The sequence below is a fragment of the Gallinula chloropus genome (assembly GCF_964237585.1).
Source record: "Gallinula chloropus genome assembly, chromosome: 6".
NCBI classification, from domain to species: domain Eukaryota; kingdom Metazoa; phylum Chordata; class Aves; order Gruiformes; family Rallidae; genus Gallinula; species Gallinula chloropus.
Window position 1 is genome coordinate 4,731,628 of NC_140091.1, and position 20,143 is coordinate 4,751,770.

General features: G+C 41.5%; 1 protein-coding gene across 4 annotated transcripts in view; it reads left to right on the plus strand.

Annotated features, from left to right (window-relative positions):
• The window catches only part of DAB1 (DAB adaptor protein 1), a gene marked incomplete at both ends in the record, with an annotated part of 116,496 nt that overhangs the window by 63,984 nt on the left and 32,369 nt on the right, over positions 1 to 20,143 (plus strand). For 3 of the 4 annotated variants that reach the window (XM_084266256.1, XM_084266257.1, XM_084266258.1), the window contains 4 exons: positions 15,176 to 15,307; positions 15,952 to 16,071; positions 16,655 to 16,693; positions 17,981 to 18,046. In XM_084266256.1, the coding sequence (XP_084122382.1) occupies positions 15,176 to 15,307; positions 15,952 to 16,071; positions 16,655 to 16,693; positions 17,981 to 18,046 (357 nt within the window). The remainder of the gene's footprint in view (positions 1 to 15,175; positions 15,308 to 15,951; positions 16,072 to 16,654; positions 16,694 to 17,980; positions 18,047 to 20,143) is intronic. The other variant, XM_084266255.1, reaches the window with a different exon arrangement.

Genomic DNA, 20,143 nt, shown 5'->3' on the forward strand with positions numbered 1-20,143 from the left:
TCTTGACCTGTCTCTTCAGCCCTCTCCTTACATGTTTAGCCAGCAGTTGAAGCTTAACATGGCTAAACTGGTCCCTTTAATCTTGACTCCCGAAGGTCTCTCTCTGACCTTGTTTTCAGAGTGCTGAGAAAAATATCATCATCATCTATTATTCAGCAGCCTTTTTGACTCAGTGTTGTTTTTGATTGTCACATCCAGGGTAACTCCAGATCTTGCAGATGCTTCTTAACTGCTCTGAAATACAGCATTTATTGTCATGCTTACAGTTAAAACACAGCCCTGCCTCTCTTCATCTCATGTCTCAATTGTTATCCTTTTCTTTGTCCTTGACAAATGTGACTTTTATTTTTGAAATCCATCGTGACTGCCAAGATTGCTGTCTCAGCTTATTCTTTTGATCATGTCATATACTTCTCTTTGAATCCCTACACTGAACCTGCCTTCTGTATTTTGTCAGCCCACTGCCTAACTGGTTTTTTTTTTTCCCCAAGCTCTTCACAGCTGACTTTACTCTTCATCCACTTTCAAGGAATCACTCCACAGTACCAACTTTCATCGTTTATTTAGTCAGGTTTCTTAGCAATGACTCCGAGCCTCTTCCCATCTCGCCCATCGCGCTTCAGAGGAATTCTTTGCACATACTCATGGAGTACCTTCTTACTCTTTCTTCAGATCCCTCTTTAGAAGTCTCCTGTGCTAGAAACTTGCTAAAATCCAGTGGCACCAACGCTGCTGGTACTCTGTGATGACAGCCTGCCATGCAGATCTGTGCTGCCTCTTGCAGTCACCCTGCCTGGGATGCAGGCAGTCACCTTGCTCGGGATGAAGGCAGCCCTTCTACTGGGTTGTGGATCCACTCCTTGAAATCAGTCTTCTGGCCATCGTGTCATTTCTGGCCTTGAAGAGCTGTGGCTTGGGGAATAGTTGGCACAGGTCAAATCAACCATGCCTTGTACTGTGTCAGCCTGGCATTTCAGGGGTGAGCTGCCTGCAGCATACTCGCTGGGGGAAAGGGGCAGAGGAGTGATGGAGAACATCTGCCACGGCACTGAGGGAAGAACTTCTTCATGCCCAGGGGTTTATGAGGAGAAGCTGTTGCAGTCATGTGTGTCAGAGGTGTTCCAAGGGGCATCTAGCCGTCAGCTTTCAAATACTGGAATTAAACTTTTAACCCCAGGTCGTCTGTGAGATAACCTTTTCATTAATTTTTTTGGTTTTAAATCAGAATTATCTGTTTGTAGGAACCATTTATATGACATGTTGCATCTGGGACCATCCTGAGGTCTTCTAAGGACTGCAGTGATAAAAACACTACGTTATAACAATAAAGAGTATCCAAAAAAACAGTAATGTCAAATTTTGCATGTACATTTGAAAATGGTGACAACTGGGGCCTTTCTGATGTTTTATGGGAATTGTGTGCATTGTCAGCAGCTTCTACCCTCTGCTCTATTGGGATTCTTGCTGTGTTGCTTGACAATTTGCCATCTTTCTACTTGTAAATATGAATAGTAAGGCATGGCATTTACTGTTCTACATGCAATAAATATATGTAATTAGAATACAGCGGAGTAGGGGACTTTAAAACCCTGTGTATTACTCTTAAAAGGTATTTATAGTCTTCTGATACTGCAGAAGGGAAACAATAACACATTTCATAAATAACATTCGACAGTTAGCAAAACGTAAATGCCAGAAGAGCCTACTTCCATAATTACATCCCCTACTAACTATTGTAACTCATTTCTTACTGGCCTTCCAAACTGTGCCCTAGACATTTTGGATGGTTTGGAGTGCTCCCCTGGGATTTTTAATAGCCACAAGCTCGTAGAGATACATTTTATAGATGCCCAGTTTGCTGTATGAAGATTGTAAAAACCTTGTTGTATTAGTTTGGTTTTGTCACTGTGAAAGAAAAAGATCCCAAAAGGCAAAACTTGGATGTGATTTTGCATGTTGTGAAGTCTTGAGTGTTTTGGGAACAGGAGCTTTGGTTTGAACCTTATATCTTTCCACCTAATACTCAGCAATATGGAGGAAGGCTGAAATTTCTCCCCCTCATCTGGAAATACCTGATCTAGAGCCAAGTTCAGCCTTCTCATAGTGAGTATCCACAGGCACTGCTTTGTAACATTGCTGACACTAATTGGCATGAAGATAATAAAATAAAGCTATTCCAAACGTTTTATCCAAACTGAAATAATGGGTGGGAATTTGTGGTTGCTGTAGTTTTCAGTGTGAGAAGGGTAAATGTTGATGGTTTACAAAAAAGGCAGAAAATGAGATTTTGCTACTTTAGTGGTGGTCTCATTTGGCTGTACGTGGCCTCTTGATGTTTAATCCAAGCACCCCAACGTGGGTTTAAGAAAGGGAGGCACTGCTACAGGTATGGTGTGGTATGGTATAAGGCATGGTCGGGTATGGTGTATGGTATGGTGGACCTCACCATATCCATATTCCAAACCACTGTTTGGCCTCCATTGCATATTTGGATGGGTCTATAGATTTTGTTGTAGTAAAAAAAAATATGTAAATGTTTACATTATCATTCCCCTTTAATTTTTGGCATGCTTAAGCAGGATTTAGGGTGAATTTTGCTAAAAAGTTGAAAGTTGACTTTTGGCTATAGAAATTTTTATTGTTATGGATTCCATTATGTAGTGGAGCTGTACTGAGTTTTATTGGGGGGGGTTAGCCTCTTCTGACTAGCCTTCTGTGAGTCAGGTAAATGAATTAGGGTATGAAAGCCACATTGTAGTCCCACTGACTTGTAGAAGAGCACCCAAAATACAGAGCTGCTTAGAGCAAGGGAGTTGTTAGCAAGTCTGATGTTCTTTAGCCAGGTTAATGTGTTAGCTAGAAAAATGAAAGAAAAAAACCAGGAGGGGAAAAAGAAAGTCAGACCCATTTTCAGCACACACTGAGTTATAATGGCTGGATTTCAAACTGCTCAGGAAAGGATTTAGCAAGAGAAATGCTGACATAATAATAGCACAGGCGGCTGAGATGCACTGAAACCTCCCTTGAGAGCGGTGGGGGACCTTCAGCGGGTGCCATAACAGAAAGTTATGTCCCTCTCTGAAATCTGCCATTCCTTCCTCTTGGAGATGGCTGGAAGCATTACACCCTAGGTGTGCTGGTGATTTTCCTTCCCCTTCAGTGCATTTTATTTAGTGGGCTGCTCTGCAGTTTTCCATTTGCCCTGGTAGCAGCAATACGAGCAACGATGCTTCTGAATTCCCCTGCTAACTTGTAGGCTGTTTAACCTCTCCGATTGCTGGGGTCAGGTGTGAGGGGACAGATGACCTTCACTGACAGTGTAATGGGAGAGGGAAACAAGGAAGGTTTGCATTTAAAGTTACGTGGAGTTTGTGGCATGATGGGAATAGATCTCTATTGGCAATAAAATCAGTGGATGATGTTCTGCCCTCGGGAGCATGGTTGTGTTTACAGGGGAGTCGGCAAGAGCGTTGTTCAGTCTGATGATCCAGGGATGAGTAAGTGCCTTTTCTTCTATTTAGTCCATGAATAACTGGCTCTCTGGAAGGAGAAAAGGAGGAAAGGCAGTGATTTCCACTGGGCGCTCTTACTGGTGTTGTTACCCAACGCAAACATCTGCTTTTATCCGTGTCTTGTGTTTGAATAGGTAATAAATTTCAGATACCAATAGATCTTTGCTTAATGTATATAAAATAACTGTTCATAAAAGTTGTCTTCCTAAGTGAGGTAACTGTGCTCTTAACCTTTCTGGTTTACACACTGTGTGCTCAGCATGCAGGCAACCATGTGTCACAGACCCTAAGGGCTGGAACAGCATCTCCCATCGTGTTGCCCAGCAGCTGATGGCAATGGTAGAGTTAGAGCACTGCTAAGGTGTCCCTAGATAAAGCAGTGTTTAATGGACTCTAGCTGTCTCTACTGTTAATACTCTTTAATCCTTCGTGGTTCCAACCCTAATTCTCCATCACTGTGCTCCCAGCGAAATAAGCAGCAACATTCCTGCAGACTTTAACAGGAGCACTGTGAAATAGGTGAGGCAGAGCACTGATTGCCTTGACATTTAAAGCAAATGAGAAGGCTGGGGATCAGAAAATATTGCATACGGCTCCTCACCTCTGCTCTGCATAGGTCTGAGTTTGGGTTTTTTTTCGGTTTAGCTAGTCAAAATATGGATCTGAATCCAATTTTTTTGATTGCTTCCTTGCTTTTAAGAAGGCTGAGTTGTTTTGTAGAATGTTTTGTAGCCTTATGGGATCTGTAATTAGCCAAATGTGCTCCAGTGAATGATGTGAGGAATTTGGAAGTATTCTAAAGTGTAAAGCGCACGAGTGGGACCTGTGAGTGCATAAGGCTTAGTGCTGAGCACTGCTGAGGGTGAAGCGATGGGGAAGGTCAGTCTGCACTGGGAGAAGACATGCCTTGCACAGAAGTTGTAAAGGGTGAGGGAGAACTTAAGGAATAAGCAGGGGAAAATGAGCCAGTATCTGTGTATCAAGGCTGTGAGCAGCTCTACTCATGTGCATTTGAGAAACAGGTGAGGGGAGCGTTGCCTGATGGCATTTCTGAAAGGCAAACCCTGTGTGATGCCCACTGCCAGGACAGGCAAGCAGAGCAGGAAGAGAGAGAAGCAAACCATGTTCTCTCCTGGGCCACATCTGTGTGCAGACTGTTTAATCCAGTTTGGTTTTGGAGATTTCAATTAGCAGGAAAAGACTAAAACCAAGCGTTCAGCCTGCTTTACGTGGAAATGAGCAGGGAAGAAACAACTCTGGGCATTAAAATGTGTGACAGGGAGCTTTAGGGCTCCCTTTTGGAAGGTGTCTGGGCGGAACTTAAAAATAATATCCATCACCTGAATTGAAATGCAAAACCCTTGTCACACAATGTGCCAAGCACCTACCATGTGTGACTCCAGAAATTCCTATTTCGTGATAATGCACAGGAGAAAAAACACCAAAATCCAACCAGAAAATGCCCACAAGTTCTTTGTTTTGTTTTAGAGTCCCTTTGAGGTTTGCCTGTTGCCTTTTATTTTATTCTTACCTTAGGGCTCTGTTACTGCACACACTTACTGTGTTGCTACGGATGCTTTATGTCCTGGGTTAAGTGTCTGTTGTGGGACCTGAGCAAAGGAAGGAGTGGCACATTTATGAGATTATCTGAAGTTTGTTTATACATGCAACTGTAACTCAGAGAAGACTGTTTCCTCTCTTTTTCTGTAGAAAGATTGAAAATAAACTGAAGTGCCAGCGCAGTATTTATGACCAAGCTAGGCAGTTAATGATACTGTTTCTGGATCTCACCATTCCAGAGTCACCTCTTGCCAACCTGCAATTATACTGTTAACAGGCAGCCTTCAGACATTGTTATAACGCTCTGTGGTTGCTCATGTCTGGTTATGGGATAGTCTGAGATCTTCCAGTATTGACAGGGGGTGTTCCTCAGTCTTTCCAGCGAGTTGGTCATCGCCCCGGCGTAGGCCAGTTCTGCATTGGGAAGAATATCTGGCAGCTCAGATCTCTCTCATGAGGATTTCTCATGATGATGTGTTTTGGACAATGTAGTAGTAGAGAAGGGTGACCCCAGGATGAAAGGCTTACATGTTTATGGTATAGAAAAAGGTAAACTCAACTGTCCTTCCTATGCAAACCAGTACCTGTGGTAGGATTCCAGGATGTCTCTTTCTGTATTTATATGCCATCCACAAAAATGAAGCCATTAGAGATGAAAAGTTCAGCTGAGGGGATTTTGTCCAGTTCTATACTGGAAACCAATCTATTGCTGTGGAACACAGATAGGATTTCTTGCTTGTATGCTTTGGTTTATTTCTGGTTATCAAATAACTTTCATATTTGAAAGACATAAAATTTCATGTCGTGTGAATTTCTCCACTTTTTTTTGCTTTCATTTTCAGTTGGCACATGAACACAACATGTTGGTTGTACACAATTTGTGGATTTATAGTGTCCTTTTGTGTTCTCATTCTTCTTCTGTCTTTTGTGTTCTTATTCTGCATGTGCTTTCCCTCAGCCCCCTTTAAAGTCTTATTAAATTGGTATGAGTATCCGGAAGACAGATAGATAAATATAAAATAAATCCCTCTTGTCCTTTTCTCCTTTTCCATAGAATTTTGTACTGTTGTGGAAGTAGATTTATGGTCAAAGAAAGTTGCAGTTTGATGACTATCCACTGCAAGTTAAATTTTAGTACTGCCAGTACGAGTAGGATTTTTGTGATCTTTGCAAGTTCTGCTTTATAGGGTTCGCATAACAAATCAGGAGAAGCAGAGGCTGGTTTTCACTGGTGAGCTTTTCAAATCACAAGCTACAAGAAGAGGGTGGGTTGCAATGCTTACTGAATCTGAAGCTTCGAGATCCAAGACAGATAAAGCCAAAAATTACCTCCAAAGCTCCTAGGAGTTGTATGAAGAAATGTCTTGTGCTGTTCATGGAAATCAAAAGCTTTTCAGGAGGTGAGGAATGTTAGTGTAAAGGAACAAAAAGAACCTTGTAAAAGTAAAGGCTTCTCAAAATAGATTCATACTCTGTAAAAATAAGTGGATGTAGTAAAAATATAGAGAGGTTCAGCAATACTGTACTGAACTGGTGGTCCTTCAAATTCAAGATTTAATCGATAAGGGTCTTATAAGCTTCAGAGTATAACAGAAAAAGTATAAGCATGGTCAGGGTGCCTGTTGCATGGGCTGTCTGCAGTTTTGGCTTGGGAGTAGAGGGCAATATTGGCATGTTTGATTGGTTTGATCTCCTGTTTTACAGCAGATAAGGGGAATCAACTTTTTAAAAGAGCAGACAATGGTAGGACAAGGGGGAGTGGACTGAAGCTAAATGAGGGAAGGTTTGGATTAGATATTAGGGGGAAGCTCTTTACAGAGAGGGTGGTGAGGTGCAGGAATGGGCTGCCCAGAGGGGTGGTGGATGCCCCATCCCTGGAGATGTTCAAGGCCAGGTTGGATGGGGCCTGGGCAACCCTGTGTAGATCCAGGCCTGGAGGTTGGTGGCCCTGCCTGTGGCAGGGGGGTTGGAACTCTATGATCCTTGGGGTCCCTTCCAATGCAGACCATTCTATGGTTCTATCATTCTGTGATGAGGTAGGTACTAAGGGGGAGTACCCTCAGACAGATGTGTTACAGCCCTTGAAACCCAGCTGTGACCACTGGATAGCTGCCATCCCAAAGCATAAAATAATATCCTAATAAGCAAGCATTGTTACTGGTTCACTACACTGCAATGGTGAAATGGCAAGGTACAGCTATGTATTGTATCTGTAGGTGGTTCCATGCGGTTGCATTGTAGGGCCATATTGTGTTACTGAGCTGATTACACCTTAGTGGGGCCACTGAACTTGGTATCAAGAGTCAGGTTTGCTGCTTGTTGGTATGCCTGTGCAAATCCTTCTTTGTTTTAGCTATCCTGATAAAACAATGACTGTGTCTGCTGCAGGAACAATAAGAAAATAGTACGAGACTCATGGGAGGTCCAGCATCATGGCTTTATTGTAGCGCATTTGTTTTTCCAAAGCTCTGTGAAAATGTTTCCTTGCCCTTTAGGATTTTCTTTGTCTAGGAACAGTGTTTGCATGTACATATTTAAAATAGAAGTTGGGTTTAATAGTAATTGGACAAGTGGTTTAGATTTAGCTAGCTACATTCACTCCTGGTGCAATAAAAAATTGAAAAGCCTTTGAATTGAAGATACAAAATTGGCCGTGCCTGCATTCCAGTTTTGTTTTGTGCTTTTCACAAGTTCATATATCTAATAAATGGATCTTCTGCATGAGCAACTTAGCATTTGCTTCCTAAAACAATGAACAATAACTAAATTCGTGTCTGGTCTTTGTCAGACATTATTACAAATTATGAGAGCCAGACAGAAGTTTATTACCTTAGCGGTGTTCTCTTTCACAAATTAAGTTCTGGGAACATCCAGCTAGCTCAGTATTGTGGATCCATTCGTCACAATTAGACTGCGGCGGTGGCCAAGTTAAGTCCCACTAACTTAATTGACTCACGGTTTATGCCAGGGTCTCGGGTGAGGACAAAGAGCACCACTTGTGTGTGCCTGTCATGGGAGATGCAGAAAAGTGTACTTGGCGTTTGGTCTCTTGAGAATTGGCTGCTCTTGCTCCCCAAGTAAGGTACAGGCAGCAGTGGGATTTTTTTTTTCCATCAAGCTAAGGAAATGACAAGAATTAATTCAGAATTTAGCTGAGGCTGAAGCACCCTTTTCAGCTGTCTTCTGGAGTCCACTCAAAGAGGCTTCTACCTGGGGTACTTGGGCTGAGTGCTTGCCTTTATAGAGTTTGAATTAGAGTGTATGGATTGAATTTAGTCTGGTGCTTCACGTGAAGATTTCCTTACCCTTACACGCAGGATTATGCATGCTGACTTCCATCCTTCCTGACCCAGCTGCACGCTGCTGTCCAGATTTGGGGAGTCACATAAAGTGTTTTTTTGCTTTGGTCTCCTCGGTTGTAGGAAGGGAAGGGCTCTTAAGAGTTTATTATTATTGTTGTTATTAAGAGGAAATTAAATTTGCCCATCTTTCCAGTGCTTTGCTGTGTCACAGCCAGACTGCTGACCCCCTGGAGGAACTGAGTCTGTGAGAACTGGGGCTAAATCTGTCTCCATTCTTTTCTGTACCAGCACTGTATTTTGTGTGCCCCTTTGTGATACATCGACTGAGCTTTGATCTGCGGATAATCTGAAAGCGTGCTTTTTGTGCCAAGTGTTTTTTATTGCAATGCCTTTTAGGAGTTGGCACTCAGAAAACTCTTTCTTTAGGTGATTGTCTGCAAAATCAGCATGTGTGGAAGAAGCACAGGGATTAGACAGATTAATTTTCTTCTCATCGTGAAGACATGCTTAAGGGCTGCCATCACAAAGTCCCCTCAGGCTTGGCAGACACTTCAGAGGTTATGTTTTCCTTTTCTGCTCCTATTCTTGTTTTGTTTTCAGACCTATCACTCAGCCCAAACTCTACGAGTGGCTTTGGGTCAAAAAGATTCAGGGCTGGACCATTTGTTTCGGTTGTGTAGTGAGTATCATGTGTTCAACATCCTTCAGTGGAAGGGTTCAGTGTTTATTCCATGGAGTGGGGTTGGCATGACCAGAACTGATCATGTTGGCCAGTGCCTGGAAATGCCTCCCAATACTGAGATCTCCATAACCACAAGAGGTTTCTAGTGGGGTTTCCATTTCAAGTATTAATATGTGACTTTTAGTTTTGAAAGCTGAGTTAACATGATGCCTCGTTCTGTGACTGCTTGCTGTTCTGGTAGGAATTAGTACTGTGATAATTTGCTAAGCTTAAACTCTACCGCCGTCTCCCTAGATCAAACTAGATGTAAATTTTCCATGTGTTGTAGTGATGTTTATATAACAGAATTTTTTGGTCTATCAAGTGTTTACCCCCACAAAGCCCCTCTCACATTTAAGCCAGGTCACCATGGTCAGTCATATATTGCTCACTGGGCTGTCTTTTCCCCACAGACATGCAACTCGAGTACTTGCCTCGGTAGGAAAGGACTGTCAGATTTGAAATACGAGGTTTCCTATTTGCCTTTTGTGTAGACATGTTGTCTCTAAAGCTATTTCTCTCATGAGCACTATTTTTCCACCCTCCCTTTTGTATTACATGGCCTCGCTGACCTGCTCCCCTCTTGCCTTTCTGACCAACTGGAGCAAAATCCAAACAATTATTTGGATTCCTCTTGGGGAAGATGGGCCAAAAGAGCAGGAAAGAAAAGGATAAAGATAAGCACCTGCCCAGCAGATGCAGAGGAGACTGCAGCAGCCTGTTGCTAATGCTGAAATCAGGGATAAATTGACAAGGTGTGCTGCAAAGCCTTATCAGGTTGGATCTCTGACAGCAACCTGCACTTTCTGTCTCTTCATTTATACTTTGGCAACACCCACAGTGCCAGCAAAATGCTTTTATACTGCGGCAACTGCTCAGGAGGCAGGGAAAGGATGGGGGTGAACGCACTGATGGCAGCAAGGGAATGCTTGACTTTTCGGGTGGATGAGCTGTCACCACCCCTGCTCTTGTCTGCCCTGCTCTGTGTCCAGCAGTGACTCATGGGGAGGTCGGTAGCTGTAGCTCTGCAATACACTGAGCTGTCTTCTCTTCAGATTAAGCTGAAAATTTTGGCAGGGGTTAGGGGAAGGCTTATCGTGTTGCCCCTATCTTGCCCCCATCTTCCCCATGTGTTTTGGTAGGCTGATGCCTTTGCCACCGCATTTGCCACCCAAATACTACTTCCAGAAATCAACACAGGAATGTTTATAGTCCAAATACCATTTTTCCATGTCACAGATATTTGAGGACGTTGGCTTTACCCCTGAATTGTCTGTACACAGCCCCATTGAAACGCACCCCTCTCAAGGGGGAATGGAAGTTGAAGATTCACAGCTGCTTGGCAGGTATCCACACACCATTAATGGGTACCAGGGAAGCCTCCATGCCAGCAAGGAGTTTTGGGCAGGTTGGGTGGAGTTTTTTTAGTTGTCTACATACAGGGCACTGCTCTCCATCCATGCCTGAAAGGTATAAAGCTAGATGGGTCTGGGATTTGAATCTGCAGCTGTAGAGCATTCAGGTGTTCCATGTCTGCTTCTGAAGCATGTGTTTGGAATGGTGGGTGTCTGTGATGGAGACGAGCAGGTCCAGACCCCCTCTGATAAGTGCATTTTAACAGAACCACAGCAAAATATTGCAGCAGTTAAAGAAAAGATTGGGACCGGTTTGTTGTCCCCACGATCCTTGCAAATCTCAGCTAAACCAAACGGGGACTGTAAGGAAAGGGCCACGAAGAGCATTTGACAAAATGCTGTAACATGTGTGTCCTAAGCACCATAAGTGAACACAGCAGCTCCCTAGGGGTGGTGGAGGACCTGCCCACACATCTGTACATCTCCTGCCATTTCTTGCAGCAATGAGGCCAAATTCATCTTGGAACCACTCACGTGTTTTACAATTCATTGCATTCACTTATGTTGTTGCACTAAATAACAGTCAGTGTACTATTGCCCTTCTGCCTTGCTGAGTTTCTTGTTAAGGCATTGCCATGATTTTCCACGTTAGGTTCAGTTTCTACAATTCATTCACGAGTCTTTCTAGACATGCATGGCCTGATTTCCTAACGGGCTGCTGACAGTCAGGAGTTAGAGTACCGGGAACTTGCGGGTAGACAGCACCTCAACTGCAACTATAGTCCACAAAGTTATTTGATTATGAATCCATTAGGGATTTTGGAGTTTGGTGAGTAACTTTGAAGTTTGGGGAGCTTTATGTCACACACAAAATATATTATTGGGTATTGTGATGTGATAGAGGTGAGTGGATGGGGACAGAAGTTGCTCGGGCTGCATCCGTCACCCACATCCCAGTCTGGATAGCATGGAAATGACAGCAACAGAGCTGTCAGTTGCTACCACCTATCTGGAAATGGGCTCACTGCTTAGTTACTCAAGGTGAGAGACTGTGTAACTTCAATCCCTGTGAAACTTGTCTGTAGAGATGGAATATTGCATGGTACGTGCTTCCTCCTTTCGGTGGGACAGCTTTTATAGGAGGCTTTGCAGCTCGCAGGGTATTTTTTGTTGTGGCTCTTAACGCTGGTGCCCCAGGCTCCACAAAATAGACAACCTCATTAAAAGAGAAATAGCGATAGTAAAGCAGTGACTTTCTCATGCCATCTAACTCACATATTTGACATGATTGCTGGACCCTCCAAGTACTTAATTGATTGACTTAATTGATTTAGTGGCACTGGAGGCTACAGCATGGAAATAAAGGGGCAAGAGGAGGATAAGGGGTGGAAAAATTTATGATAGGTGCCAAGCGGCCTGAGGGAAATTAGAAATGCTACAGATCTCAGAGGCAGCTAAATCAATTCAGTGTGATGTACAGGGAGCAACCTGGGGGAAGAGGAGAAGCAGGGAATAGAATGGAGCAAAGGAGAGAAAATAATGGCTAGTGGGAGAGACCAGAGTGAACTTATGGGGAAGAGGGAAGATGGCAGCCTCAGTGGTGGTGGGTACTTTGGACATCTTTACTACTAGGAACAAAGTTTCTAATGTATAAATAAAATATAATCATGACATCATATTCAGCCTTAAAAGGACTTGTGCATCACGGGACTGGCTTAGCTATCCAGTTTGAGACTTTATCTGCGCTTGCATTTAAAATCCTCAACATTTGCAAGTGACTAAAGTCACAGGAGACCTAAAATAATTTGGAGGCTGTTGGAACAGTAGATTTTTTTAACAACTGAAGCTTAAATGTTAAATTACTTTCTAATCTGTGCAATATTTAATTGACTGTATTGAACCATAATACAAATTAAGTCTTCTCTATAATTTGTTCTGTCGTACTGCAGCCCTCCAAAACAATTTGATACCACACTTAGGAATCGGTAAATGGCTCGTAGCAGCACTCAGCAAAGATAGACTGCAAACATCAGGTAGTGTGTGATGGAATCCATCAGCATGTGCATACAGGGGTGTCATAAACATCCCTGAGTTATGAAATCCTTCTTTTATGGGCTTCTGACCCTCTAGAGATGGGATTAAGTCATGGTAAAGCCTAATATAATAAATAGCAAAAAAGAGGCTGGGGAGAGGGGGGCGGGGCGGATCAGCTTGTGAATATTAACCATGGAGCAATGGCCAGCAGTTCTGCTACAAGTGAGCAATTTTATATTTCTTTTTCATTTTCTTTCAGGACAGTTCATATCGAGTGTCAAGGGGGTGGCTACATGTGAGCAGCTACAAACTGAGGGATAAAAATGTCATTTCTCTTGGCTGGTCTCGTCTTGCTGAACAGATTAATCTGTGTGAATACACCAGACACAAATCTAATCAAAACATGCAAAGCCCGTGTATTTATAGGTTGCCTCAGTTGTGAGTCTCTGTTGGGTGGCTGGATGAGATGGTGTTTCTCCTTGTGCCATCCCTTCTGCTGTCCTTTAGTGCACATCTCACTGCTGCGAAGGCATGTGTGGGGTGCTAAGCAGGCTGCATCCTTAAACCAAAGGCTTGCAAAAAGGATGCAGTTCTGATCTTGAGTTTTACAGTGGAAAATCTCTGGTGACCACAACAGGAGTCTCATTTCTGTGCTACAACAAGCAAAGAATTAGGCACTCATAGAGTAATATTTAGAATTAAGCATTGGAATATGTGGAAAGGACACATTAGATTAATTGAGGGCTGTGGAAATGGGTTTGCAGAAGGGTGTGTATCTACATAGTACAGATGTGTGTATGCAGCATCACGTTTCATGTGTATGTTCCAACTCAGCGTCCCTCAAACAAGTAAAAAACTCTTGTTAACCACTCCATACACTAAACTATGTGAAAGGATAATGTTGCAGTCACCTTTACTTACTTGGTACATCTATTGATACGGTATGTAATGTATCATAACCATTAAGACTGTAATGATTTTCGAACGGTTAATGAGGGTTCCCAAATAAATTGGAGTGTCTCCATCTGCTGTGGGTGATACTTTTCCATGGTAGAATGATCTTCATTTAATTCCATGAAGAAGGAATCTGATCACAGTTTAATTTCAGTGCAAAACGCTGTCTCACAATCAATAAAGCAATGTCAAAGAACTTTGATTTAATAGAAGCCAGCGATAACGTTCCCTGTCATATGCAGAATAGAGAGATGGGAACATATCGTTTCATTTCACTGTAACGTATAGTGTGCAACTTGGTTTTCAGAAAAACCTAATAAATCAATATCCCTGTATTACCTAGGTGAGATCCCATCATTAATTTTAAACACTTAACACATTGGGAGAGTCTGAAGCACACCTTAGCTACATTCAGCCTGAAGTCAGTGGCAACACTTGAATTTTCCTACAAGCCAGCGATCTTGATGTTGGGAAGTTAGGAATCATTTACTGCAAAATGAAAAATGTCCAGTCTTTCATTTTATATGCAGTCATCAGTCTTCTTCATGCTGCCCCTCCTTATAAATTTCAACCCGTGTTCTACTAAAGCCTCATCACTTGTCACTTGCCCTGCACGCGCTCAGCCTTTTCCCTTCCACACCCGTGCATCCTCACCGGTTTTGAATTTTAAAGTGTTTCTTCTTAAATGCTAAAAATAACTGGTTGTTTAGAGATTGCCTGGGTACCACGCTGGTTTTCAAAATGTGCTTTTCTCTAAATCAGCAGGAATCTGGACCTCAAAAGAATTCTTTGTGAGGCTTTGCAGAAATAGCAGCATCCCTAGATGATATAAGAGCAGGTCAATATATCAGAAAGTAGAAATTCATACTAATACGTTGTTCTAGATAAACTTTTCAAGGACGTTATTCCAAGCAGAAATACTTGAGTATTACTTTGGTAATAAAACACTATTTAGGCCGAAATGAGAAAAGTGGTGGCACTTTGAGCTCTGCTTATAGGAGTCTCAGATTCATGTGCTGGCTCTGGGGAGAGTTTTACTCATTCGTTTAAAGCAAAATTGAGTCCTTTTATTATTATACTTAAGCAAAGTAGGATTTTAAATAAATCATGACCTTTTATATTAAGCACTGATTTCAAGCTGGATAGTTGCATTTCCATGAGTTTTCTGGGAAAAAAAAAAACAAATTTTTGGAGTTGTGCTACTGCTTTAAGTGAAATATCACTTCTTTGCTGATGCTGAGTGTTGCAGAGAGAAAGCATGTCTGGTGCTGATTCTTAGAGAAATCGGGTATCTTGTCTCTGGCTCCACAGCTTCTGCAGATCAATCTGTCCTCAGGCTCACCGTATGTGAAGCTACAGGCAGATGCTCCAGCTTCTTTTATATACCTACAGATATTGATGCTGTACCTAGGATGCTGTGTAGGTAGTCATGTGGTAAGGTGATATATTTCTACTGAATTGCATCTCATCAAAAGATACCAAGAAAAATATTCTGTTGAAGCTTCTAATCAAACTATTAAAGCAAGTCAAGTTGGATTAGAATCTGAAAAGAGAAAAGGCCTCAAGAGTTCAGGTATTAATTGATTTTGATGCCAGGTTCTGTTTGTCTGGCTTAATTCCACAAGCATTTTGAGATCCAGGTAAAGCACCGCTGAAAGAAAAATTATACAGCTTTTTAATGGAATATTTTGATGGATATTTCTTACTGTGGGTTTGTTTATCTTCTTTTTTTAATAGCTACTACAGCACCACCACGCAGTTCACGAAATTTCATACATCGCAAAGGATATCACAGACCATCGAGCGTTTGGATATGTATGTGGAAAGGAGGGAAATCACAGATTCGTGGCAATAAAAACAGCCCAGGCAGTAAGTATCAGCTCGCTGCTGTTTTCTACAGTGTAACACAATCGAAAAGCTGTGCTCCTGAGAAGCTGTTCAGGAGGTGTGGTGGTGTTTCTCAGGGTGTTTCTGGCTGTGCTAGACTCGTCACAAGTGTCTGCTTAGGTGTTCTGAAGTAGCAAATTAATGAAACCAGCTTGGAAAAGAAGGGAATGTATTACACTATTTTTGCTTTTTCATGATGGGTGTTTTTTTTTATAATTAATGATTGTTTTCCTTTCTAACTAAACTACATTGGATGCAGATAAGTTTGGTTTTATTCCTATACTCATTTAAACAGAAAGTGATAGACACCAAACAGCTAACTTGTGTAGCGTCTACCGTAATTCCACTGCACTGTATGAGAAACCACTAATAAATATCCCTTTATATTCATATATATGCCTTTTATATTCATAAGGCCTTTTATATTCATAATATAATTATTGTTAATTTGCAGACCTAGTCAGTTCAATAGAAAAATACCTGAACCTGCATGCAAAGGTAGAAATTAATTCTGTATGAAGTTCCCTCCAACTGTGGGGTTGCTGTAACTGCTCTATCAGCAGGGTGGGATGAGAGCCGTATATTTTCTCATGTAGAAACTTCCCTTCCTGTTTTTGCTTCCATAGGCCGAACCTGTAATTCTGGACTTGCGAGACTTGTTTCAGCTCATCTACGAACTGAAACAAAGGGAAGAAATGGAAAAAAAGGCACAAAAGGACAAACAGTGTGAGCAAGCGGTATACCAGGTACACGCATAAGCTTAGCCTACTGCCACGAAAAGTATGGTTTGAAGTATCCCCCCCCCAAAAGTTGCTCCCAAGAGGCACTGAACATCCTCAGCAGTTCTAAACAGCAATGGGTTTGAATGGACAAATGGGAACCTAACAGCCACCGTGAGCTCAGCAGTAGGATTAAACAGTGCTGAAAGCTGTCACTTGGGGTGTGATGAACATGTTTAGCGACTGGAAATGATCCATTCGTTTCCCATGTAGTGTTTTTTCTAATTCAGGAGGAAAACTTAATGAAGGCCAGTGTGTTGTCAGCCAGGATTTTAAGTGTCTGATACTTTAGGGAAGATTCAATATACTTCTGAATGCGTGTATTTGAATCGAATCAAATAAGGTGCAGATTGTGAAACTCGGATGAAACTTGAATAAAGTTACTTTGTACAATAATGTGACTTTATCTGTATACTAAAGAAAGAAAACTATATACATGCCTGCCCATTTTGCTTGTTTCTTTGCTGTCCTTTAATTTCTGAATACAGTTCTTTTATCTCTACTGTTTATGTTCTTTGCTTTTACTGCCTGTCCTCTTACTTTGCTGTAGACAATTTTGGAAGAAGATGTAGAAGATCCTGTATACCAGGTAATTTCTGAAGCCGTATGGCTTTGGAGTTTCAGAAACGACTAGATAAATGTTATCTTCAAACGCAGCCAAAACCTTTAACAAGATGTTTTGAAATTTGCTGAGATAGATCTTCTGAGAAACTTGGCAGATTTTTACAGAGAGTAGCACATTTAGAGATTTACCCTGTAAGTAATAGCACAGTATTTCCATATAGAAATATTAGAGTAAATATCCCCTAAACTGTAACTTTTGAGTCTAAATGTTAAATTTCTAAGTTAGATTTGTCATGTTTTTGAACACAAACTCTTAACTGAAAAGGGAGTTACTGTGAGAGTAAGAAGGATGACATCTTGCTCTGATAGGAAAAATCTGATGTTTTGGTTTGGGCTTTTATGGGGCCAGAGTTCAATTCCCATGGTGAATATTTGAAAAAAAAACAACAGTGGAATTGATGTTATAACGCACTCCCTTGTTGGGATTTGGTCTATGATTTGATAAGAGATCTGGAATTCAAGTCTTGTTTCATCCAAGCAAAATGTCTGGGAGCAAAGATAATTATCAGAAATATGTCAATATATTAGTGTCTGATGCCCCACTGAGTGTGAAGAAGGAAAAGATGTCATTTCATTCTCCTATTTTTATGTTGAAACAATATGTGATAGCTAACTTTTTTTTCCCTTGGAGACTTTGTGTTCTTCCACTAAGGTGTGTCAGTGGGGGGGATGCTGAAAGAAAGTGATTCAACCATTACTGAATATTGAACAGTGCCTAACAAAGATGCTAAGAATGAGGATGCCCTCAATTACTGTTCAGCTTTTATAATGTTCTGAGTTTTACTTTGGACTCTTCACAATAAAGCTGGAACCTGGAAATGGAAAAGTGGTGTGACAGCCCTTATGCTACGTGGCCTATTACAAGAGCACCAGCTTATTCTCCCAGTTTGGATTAAGCTTTTTTAATCATAGATAATAAATATATGTGGAAATAATTGCCATTATGTAAAAGAGGCAAAATTCACGTTGACTTCAGAAAATTAATACTGGCCCACAGGCGGTTTCCCTAGTGAGAAAAAATTAGGAAGTTGCTCTAATGATCATTAGAGGAGGTTTAGTCTGTTCATTGCCAGTTTATGAACTACAAAACAACCTTACTCTGTGCTTTCCAACAAACCGGTTGTCCTTCTGCCAGCCTGTGCTTTGAACTTGTTTCTTTAATGCCTGCCTGTGTTTTTATGTGGAATTCCAAATCGCCTTTTTCCCTTCTGTTTCATCTTTGACTTTTCTTCTCTGGCGGCTGGTGTAATAGTACATTGTGTTTGAGGCTGGACACGAGCCAATCCGTGAGCCTGAAACGGAAGAAAACATTTATCAGGTATAAAATCGCTCCCGTCGGTGTTTCCATTGCAGCGATTGCCAGCGTTTAGTGAAGCACATTTCATACATGCTCCATTTCTATTAGTTTTCTTTCATCACAACCATGTCTGGCATTTCATTCCGATGACATGACATGAATTATCTGCCCGGTCTCAGTGTGATTTCTCTGTTGTTTGTCATTCCAGCTTCTGCAAATTTTGTTAACTTTATTAACCATCAACTTGGGGAGGGTCTTAAACTTTTGAGTGTACCAGATGAGGGGACAAATAGTGGATTCTCTCTTTCTTTTTATTTTTGAACCTTTTTACACCTATTCTGAGAAGCAGATACTGAAATCTCATGGAGGGCAGACCAACCAGTCAATTTGTAGAAGGGTGTTTTGATGGCACTGCTCTCCTTTCTGGCTATCCAAGGAAATAACTGAGCAGAACCTCAGAGCTCTCAGTGGTTATCTCCCAGACTGAGGAATATATTTCCAGAGTGCATGTGTTATGTTGGAGCCTAAGCTTGCATTCTTCACACCGACTAAAAATTGTATCAAAAGCAATATAAAATAATCTCTTCATTCAATTTATCCTCAAGGGATCTGTACAGGGTTTATTAAAATAGAGCATAATTCATTTTGTATTACATACTATAGGCAAATCTGGAGGAAGACAGAAATCTCTGGGTGCTGTAAGAAAACTGTGATTTGAGGAAATCATTTAGTATGGAAGAGAAGGAGATCCAGGCAGTGATGAAGTATTTCATCTAGCCATACTAGAGGTTGATCTGCTAATAGGAAAAACTTTTTTAAGGTAGGCATAAGCCAGGATAGGGAAAAAAAAAGTAAAGGTATTTTTTTAAGCAATGAGAAAAGGTAGGAAGATAAAAAAAAATGAAAGGGTAGAACCAAAATAGGAGGAAGCTAAGTGGGAAAGGGAAATGCAAGTCAAGCATTAGAAAATAACCCTCTTATAAGATGCCATCGCAAGGTTATTAAGATGAGATTCATTTCACTCTCTCAGTTGCTGTCCTGCCACTCTGCCACGCAGACTAGAATATGCATCTCTCTACATCTCCAGCACAAGAGATGCAAAGCTCTCAAGGGGAGAGTATGCCCAGAGTTGAGAATTATTTACCGCACCGCGATGAAAGTTTGGGGATTTTCAGGAAACCAATCTGCTAAAAAAATACTGCTCGAACTGTCAGTTTTATGCCAGAGACAAAAATCCCATGACAACTACATTCAGTCAAAACCCCATCAAATCTGATTGCTATTCCTTGAAATGTGAAGCTTTTAGTGACGTTGTAGAGAAGTACCAGTGGAAGCAAGCGAAATGGGGTCATCACTCCCAGTGTGTGGAGATCTTGGAGCAAACTCGATTGTGTAGGGAAGAAGTAGGAACTGTGTTCTGAGGAGCAGGAGGATTTTCTGGACATTTTCTTTGTCTTAAAATAGAAATAGTCAATGATAAGCATATAGTGAGGTCTTACCTCATCTCAAGGTACTACTATTACTGTTCTGCAATTGAACAGAGAATTGCTCAAGCCTTCATGTGACAGTGTCTGGGTGTGATGAAGTATTTTCTCCTACAGCAGGGCACAGAAAGTACCTGTGATACATAACATGCCATTCTCTCAGTGCCTGCAGTCTGGCATTGTCCTTCTCTGTGTTTGCTACAGGTAATACCTTGAGTAAAGCAAAGGCCGAGATTAGGGATCTACGAGTCTGTTATCTGTTGTAGTTGACAGATGCTGAAGTATCACTCCCGTAGATGTGTCCAGAGCCACGAGCTTCCTAGTTCCCATGGACTTCGTGAGCTCTCAGCTTGCTATAAATCTGGGTTCCCACAGCTCAGCTCTTACAGTCACATCTCTGGCAGAATTCTTTCTCTTACAAAGTCTGGATGATCTGAGAACCACCCAGGCTGCTATTAACAATGCAATTAGAAAAGGTCATCTTTATTGGGTTGGGTTGTTTGGCTTTGCTTTTTTATTTTTCAGTTTTATGCAAATTGGTGCCAGCTTCTCTTATTTACTACAAAGTCTTCCCCATATCACACTTTGGTAAATGAGTCTGTTCAGTAACCTCATGCATTCTCACTTCAGCCTT